Consider the following 7,747-nt stretch of genomic DNA (forward strand, 5'->3'; position numbering starts at 1 on the left):
GAGGCACGCAAACCAACATGAAGAAGTATAGTCAAAAACTTTCTCCAATGAGACATGCTATTTGACACTCCATGGTGATGTAGGACCACTTATTAGAGCATCTCCAATGCAAAACTCAAAAAAATCTATATTCATCCTATGTGTCAAGTTCTAAGTGAGATTCTCACTCCTAGGTGGCGTCAATAGAGATCAATTAACCATAACATGAAGTCCTGAACATCATCATCATCAACCAATTGATTCTCATTCATCACACAATCAAAATCACCAAAACCTAAATGTTTGACGGACAAGTTTACATCATAGAAAGGGAAACATCACCTGTTATAACCGTTCGAATCCCGAGCACAAATCTCCATGTCCGTCGGATATCTAGTTACATCACTGAATTCACTACACTACACCCGATCGGAAACGTATAAAGATGAAACTCAGTCCATGAAATGAAATAGCGGTCACACAACGAGAGGAGACTTAATAGTTAAGTAAGTAGGGTGGCGTTCTTCAATCTAACCCTGATACTACTTCCCCCTTCTATCAAATCCTAAACCCAATTCTTCTTCTTCTTCACTTTATCCCTCTCTTGATTCTCCCCAACTTGTCAAAGACTCAAAACCTTCATCTTCTTCAATCTACCCATCTCTCGATATGAGAGATCTCGTTGAGAATCTCTTCCCTGATAACGAAGACGATCAAAACAACCAAAACAACAATACTTCTACTTTTGTTGGTCCTACTGCTCCTCTTGAATCTGTTGACGAAGTTCTCGTCAAGATTCCTCATGCCCTAGTTCATCTTATTGACAAACTCAATAGTGTTGAGCTTGCTTCTGGTGATTTTACGATTGTTCGTCTCCTTCAAAACCAGAATGTTGTTGCTATTCTTGCTCGAATCGGAGATGAAATCCAATGGCCATTAGCTAAAGAAGAAGATTCTGTTAAACTCGATGATTCTCATTACTTCTTCTCTCTTCGAATTCCTACTATCACTGATGGATCAGAATCACTGTTGTTAATAGTAGTAGTGGTTCGGGTGATTTTGATTTTCTATAGATAGAGAGGGAGGACATAATAAGTAGGTTACTAGGTTTTGAGAAGGTCAGATCCTCCATAGTCATTTGACAAAACAATGAATTTTTCTTCATCAAATAGAATATGAAGATGAGAAGAGATTGAGGATTTTTTCATATCTGTAAATTGAAGAGAGAGGGAGGAGAGAGGGAGAGGAGAGAGAAGAAAGAGAGAGGAGAGAGAATATACAAATAAAGTTAAAGTGAAACAAAAAAAAAAATTAAAAAAAAAGGGTTAATTGATTTGACAACTTAGGATTATTTTGATTTGGTCAGAGGGGTATTTTGGGTATATGAAAGTATTGCTTATGCCTAGGGGTGGGAAACGGGCCGGGCTCGGGTACCCGCGGGTACCTTAGATCTCGGGCCGGGCAATCCGGGTAACAAAATGTAAAAACCACCAGACTTTACGGGCGGGCTCGGGCCGGGCTTGAGTAGAAATATCTTGCTCAAAGTCCGCCACGGGCACTTAATTGCGACGGTCTTCCATAAACTCGGGCGGGCCGGGTAACGGGTACAAACATGTAACATTATAATTTAGAGATCTATGTAAAATTTAATAGACTTTTTGAACCTAAATTGCCAAGGCGACAGTGAAGAAGAAAAATAAGAAGATCATCATCACTCGGTGTCTTAAACTGTGTTGATCGATTGTCCATTATTTCTCTCTCTCTCTCTCTCTCTCTCTCTCTCTCTCTCTCTCTCTCTCTCTCTCTCTCTCTCTCTTTCTCTCTCTCTCTCTATATATATATATCTATAAATTATAATGGAGGGAATAAGAAGAAGATCATCACTCCTTCTGTTGGTGGTGGTAGTCGTAGTAGTGGCTTCTTCATCTGTAGAGGCGGGAGTAGGAGGAGGGAAGGCAAAAGAAGATCTAGACTTCCTGTTGAAGAATCAGCCCTCCTCCTCCTCCTCAGACGATTTTGATGGTGGCTTTCCTTCCCTTGATTCCATGTTGCACTGGTCTATTGGTAAATCCTATCTTATGTATAATGATTTCTTTCCAGTAGATTTAATCTAGGGTTTCATTTTATCTATTATATCCACATTCTAAAGAAGAAGCCATATGACGCAGGCCACTCCGATCCTGTGAAATTGAAGGAAACTGCTCAAAGTGTTAAACATCTATCATCTACTGACTTAGAAAAACGCCACCTGGAATTAAAGGTGAGATTACTTTGCTTCCTAGACATCCAATAAATCCTACTCTGCAACTTCAATCAACTGGATGGGGGTTGGGTAAAGGTTTATAGCTTTTTGAATACCCAAACCTAATTCTATTTATAAAGAAATGTTTTGTCTACTTATGTTTACTTTGAATACCCCCTTTCTTAAATTACATACATCATGACTTTAATCAAGGAACTGATGGAGATATCAAGGATGCCTTCAGATGCACAGTTGATGCAAATAGCTCTTACAGACTTAAACAATTCATCTCTTTCTATACAAGATCACTATCGAGCATTACATGAGCTTTTAGTGCTTGTGGAGCTGATTGATAACGCTAATGGTACGTAACATCTCTTATTCATCTTTTCTTTGCTATCCTTTCACATTTCTCATCACTTACTTAGCTGTCCTGGTCTGTGTAGGTCACTTTGTGAACCTTATGTTTATATTGATTTGACCCCTTACTCATGTCTCTATTATCTTATTAACTTTGTTTGTATTCGTTGACAAGTCCCTAAACATGACCCTTTTGTCTACTCACATTTGGGGCCGTATAATGCCCGACTTATAAAAGATCACCCAACACATATCAGAGCACATCATCATGGGCAGTCTAAATGACTAAATGCAAAGCCGTGTGCGTAAAATCATGTTAAACATACTGAACATCGTCAGTGATTATTGGAATAATTCAACATCTGTTTATAATCTTACAAGTGTCCCTTCCGATGTTAGTAAGAGGTCACATCGGAAGTGAGAACTAACTACATTCTGGTGACCGAGCCTAATTCGAAGTAGGCCATCCTTTTCTTTTGTCTACGCCTATGTAAGATGCCACATGCATTCCACTATCTGTATTTGACACCTGTACTAGGTTTAGGGCAAAATGAGTTGAAAGATGGCAAAACATGGACAAAATCGTAAGCATATGTTTTCTTGTACTAGATAAGTGGATATTAGTTTACTGTTTACATGACACAACTGTCCAGGGGCACTTCTTCCCTTGATATGGTATTGTGTATTTCCAATACCATTCTGTACATGAAAACAAAATTTTTAATTTTCTCACATCTTCTGTAGAGTAGCTTCTGTGCCTGTCATGATCAATTGAAGAGGGCTTAATAGGGTGTTCAGACGAAGGGTTCACAGTGGTGTGTTTGGTTGAAGGATTCATAAGGTTTCATCTGATTGTGTATTTCTGAGCAGCTTTTGTTTCTGCCGAGAATGCTACCCTTGACGATTCATATCGTTTCTCTGTATGAATACTTCCAAAACTAGCTGCCATCTTTTAAGATTACTAGTGGGGACTTTTTGAACTTGTTACCAGAGGTAGTTATATAACTTAGGACTCTTGTTAGGTATACAAGGTACCCCAAATACAAGTTGTGACCCTCTCAATTATGTCTCAATAGGAACTACAAAAATAAATAGAAAATGGAGACTGATTTTAATATAATAAAGCAGCAACTGTTGTAGAAGAGTAAAATGTATATAAGATGATAAACATAAATAAAAGATCTTGTATATGAAAATGCTCTTAAATGATCTTGGTTCACATTAGTGGCGCTCCTCAAACGGTTGCAGACTTGTTGGGTCCTTCCACCTTCTAGCTTTAATCAGTTCGTCGTGGTAAATGTATGCTTATTCTGCTATATGTAGACTTGTTTGATGAGTTCTTCATTAATTAGATCTAGACAAACTCGGGGGCTTAGCTGTGGTAATTCGAGAACTTAGCAATTCAGACCCGGATATAAGGACAACCGCTGCGTGGATTCTCGGAAAAGCCAGTCAAAATAATCCAGTTGTTCAAAACCAGGCAAGTAAATCTATATCCCTAAAATTCACATATGTTTATCCCAGGTGTTCCTTTAACATGTATGGTTGTCTTACGGAAACAAAAGCCTTACATCTTTCCACATTGATATTCTTATCTGTCAAATCCTGATCACGAAGATCTGAATGTGCCTCAGGTTCTCCATCTTGGAGCACTAGCGAAGCTAATGAAAATGGCAAACTCAAGTTCAACAGAAGAGGGAATAAAAGCTGTATACGCTGTTTCTGCCTTGATAAGGAACAACTTAGATGGTCAAGAAATGTTCTTTGCGGCAGGTGGAGATTCAATGCTACAGGTAAAACCTACTTCTGTAAGACGAGAGCAATGACTAGAAAGCACATGCTCAAAATATTTTTGTGAAGGAAATTAACAGAAATCTCTTTCAGGATGCAATTAGCAACTTTGGTATGGATATCAGACTCCGTAGAAAATATGTCTCTCTAGTGGCAGATTTGGCAGAATACAGGATAGAAATCACAAATAAAGCAGAACCATCTCTATTCAGCAACCGTCATTTCTTAAAATCTGTGGTTGATTTGGCAACATCTCCCGACCTTGATCTCCAGGAGAAGGTCACCCTCCACCATAAGCTTTAATCTAATCTTAACTGTGTGATTTATACTTCTTTTGTTTGCATTAGTGACAGATATATAGCTGTTTTTATCGTGCAGGCCCTAATGGCAATTAAAAGTCTTCTTAAACTCAAGACAACAAGAGCTTTAGATTTTAAGGACTTCTGCGATTTGAACGGGATGATAAAGACGGCGAGGGAGAAGCTAGGGCAAAGGATTGTGGACCTCGACGGAGATTTTGCGGAGGACGTGGAAAACCTCTGTAGGGAAGTGGAATTGCTTTTCCAGAGAAAGCTAGAGGAGGTGCAACTGATATGACTTTCTTTCATAATAGACCCCATTAACTTAATTATATCAGACTTATTTGTAATCCAATTAATCAAATTAATTTGTGAAAGAGGCACGCAAACCAACATGAAGAAGTATAGTCAAAAACTTTCTCCAATGAGACATGCTATTTGACACTCCATGGTGATGTAGGACCACTTATTAGAGCATCTCCAATGCAAAACTCAAAAAAATCTATATTCATCCTATGTGTCAAGTTCTAAGTGAGATTCTCACTCCTAGGTGGCGTCAATAGAGATCAATTAACCATAACATGAAGTCCTGAACATCATCATCATCAACCAATTGATTCTCATTCATCACACAATCAAAATCACCAAAACCTAAATGTTTGACGGACAAGTTTACATCATAGAAAGGGAAACATCACCTGTTATAACCGTTCGAATCCCGAGCACAAATCTCCATGTCCGTCGGATATCTAGTTACATCACTGAATTCACTACACTACACCCGATCGGAAACGTATAAAGATGAAACTCAGTCCATGAAATGAAATAGCGGTCACACAACGAGAGGAGACTTAATAGTTAAGTAAGTAGGGTGGCGTTCTTCAATCTAACCCTGATACTACTTCCCCCTTCTATCAAATCCTAAACCCAATTCTTCTTCTTCTTCACTTTATCCCTCTCTTGATTCTCCCCAACTTGTCAAAGACTCAAAACCTTCATCTTCTTCAATCTACCCATCTCTCGATATGAGAGATCTCGTTGAGAATCTCTTCCCTGATAACGAAGACGATCAAAACAACCAAAACAACAATACTTCTACTTTTGTTGGTCCTACTGCTCCTCTTGAATCTGTTGACGAAGTTCTCGTCAAGATTCCTCATGCCCTAGTTCATCTTATTGACAAACTCAATAGTGTTGAGCTTGCTTCTGGTGATTTTACGATTGTTCGTCTCCTTCAAAACCAGAATGTTGTTGCTATTCTTGCTCGAATCGGAGATGAAATCCAATGGCCATTAGCTAAAGAAGAAGATTCTGTTAAACTCGATGATTCTCATTACTTCTTCTCTCTTCGAATTCCTACTATCACTGATGGATCAGAATCACTGTTGTTAATAGTAGTAGTGGTTCGGGTGATTTTGATTTTCTATAGATAGAGAGGGAGGACATAATAAGTAGGTTACTAGGTTTTGAGAAGGTCAGATCCTCCATAGTCATTTGACAAAACAATGAATTTTTCTTCATCAAATAGAATATGAAGATGAGAAGAGATTGAGGATTTTTTCATATCTGTAAATTGAAGAGAGAGGGAGGAGAGAGGGAGAGGAGAGAGAAGAAAGAGAGAGGAGAGAGAATATACAAATAAAGTTAAAGTGAAACAAAAAAAAAAATTAAAAAAAAAGGGTTAATTGATTTGACAACTTAGGATTATTTTGATTTGGTCAGAGGGGTATTTTGGGTATATGAAAGTATTGCTTATGCCTAGGGGTGGGAAACGGGCCGGGCTCGGGTACCCGCGGGTACCTTAGATCTCGGGCCGGGCAATCCGGGTAACAAAATGTAAAAACCACCAGACTTTACGGGCGGGCTCGGGCCGGGCTTGAGTAGAAATATCTTGCTCAAAGTCCGCCACGGGCACTTAATTGCGACGGTCTTCCATAAACTCGGGCGGGCCGGGTAACGGGTACAAACATGTAACATTATAATTTAGAGATAATTTAATTAAAAATTTGACTTCATTGATGATATAAACTTTTTGTCCAGAATGTAGACAACAAACAAAAATTACAAAAAGGTTGTCTTCAAGCCTTAACAAAAAACAAAGAGCATCATCATAGGGCCTCAACAGTTTAGATATGGCATAAAAAGTGGTAACATGAGCCATGAATCAAACTTGCATTGCCAAACATCCATAAAAAATATAAAAGACAGAAAGTAATCTTGTTTCCTTCTTCAAACTTCCATGTATATCATATGTTGAAGAAGTTCAATCCAAAAGACTTCAAAAGTTAGAATTCACAAAAAGATGGTGTTAGCACAGAGCATTAGTGCAGTATAAAAAGGACCATATGAACACCATAACCATCCCACCAAAACTGCAAAATAATAGAGAAAAGATCAAACAGTAATTAAGACAAAAAACATATTAAAACTTAGATGATAGAGAAGGTAAAATACTAAGACATAATATGTTAAAATTGACAAACCTGTGAGAAATTATGTCAAATGAGTAGGCTGGGAGCACCCAATGGAATCCACAACCTCTTCAATAGGAGTTAAGTCATCATTAAGAGGATCAATTTCAAGAAGAAGGTCTTTAAATTGAGCTTTCCATAGATCTTTCAAGAAAACAGAGCACTCTAACATATCAGGAGTTAGACTACTCCTATGATCACCAAGAACTCTTTTGCCTAAAGAAAATGCGGATTCAGAAGCAACCGTTGAAACGGGCACCGCCAATACATCTCGAGCAATTGCAGACAATGTGGGAAATCGTTTTTCATTCTCTTTCCACCATCCCAAAACATCAAACTTCTCAACGTTGTCGACCACGGGATCAGGTTCAGAATAAAAACGAGCAAGTTCTCCAAGTGCAGAACCAATAAGACCAAGATCCTTGCCACGACGACCAAGATTTTCCCAAAACTGAACACGACTAGAAGAAGTACTACTTGCTTCGGAAGAACTACTACCTAGAGTGAACACCAAATTAGAGTTGTCAGGTGCACTAGTTGTATTTGCACGACGAGAATTTAAAACAGCATTGTATTCATTAAACAAGTCTTCTAACTTCTTAGTT

At 38.4% G+C, this 7,747-nt stretch overlaps 1 protein-coding gene across 1 annotated transcript; it reads left to right on the top strand.

The window, feature by feature from the left end:
- The first annotated feature begins 1,630 nt into the window (after nucleotides 1-1,630).
- LOC147553588 (hsp70 nucleotide exchange factor FES1-like) lies at nucleotides 1,631-5,048 on the top strand. The gene is made up of 7 exons (XM_086669595.1): nucleotides 1,631-2,043; nucleotides 2,148-2,239; nucleotides 2,435-2,585; nucleotides 3,934-4,061; nucleotides 4,216-4,374; nucleotides 4,466-4,651; nucleotides 4,751-5,048. Exons 1-7 carry the CDS (start codon nucleotides 1,836-1,838, stop codon nucleotides 4,967-4,969), a joined length of 1,143 nt encoding a protein of 380 aa, XP_086525721.1. The 5' UTR covers nucleotides 1,631-1,835; the 3' UTR covers nucleotides 4,970-5,048.
- The last annotated feature ends 2,699 nt before the right edge of the window (nucleotides 5,049-7,747 follow it).

The sequence above is a fragment of the Eschscholzia californica genome, unplaced genomic scaffold (genome assembly GCF_041429995.1).
Source record: "Eschscholzia californica isolate CP2 unplaced genomic scaffold, dmEscCali1.0.p SCAF_3, whole genome shotgun sequence".
NCBI lineage: Eukaryota > Viridiplantae > Streptophyta > Magnoliopsida > Ranunculales > Papaveraceae > Eschscholzia > Eschscholzia californica.

What these genes read in the sequence shown, in the direction of transcription:
- LOC147553588 (XM_086669595.1), top strand. Translation starts at nt 1,836, where the DNA reads ATGGAGGGAATAAGAAGAAGATCATCACTCCTTCTGTTGGTGGTGGTA. An exon ending in CATGTTGCACTGGTCTATTG is followed by an intron (nt 2,044 to 2,147) that starts GTAAATCCTATC and finishes CATATGACGCAG; the next exon opens with GCCACTCCGATCCTGTGAAA. An exon ending in ACCTTGATCTCCAGGAGAAG is followed by an intron (nt 4,652 to 4,750) that starts GTCACCCTCCAC and finishes TTTATCGTGCAG; the next exon opens with GCCCTAATGGCAATTAAAAG.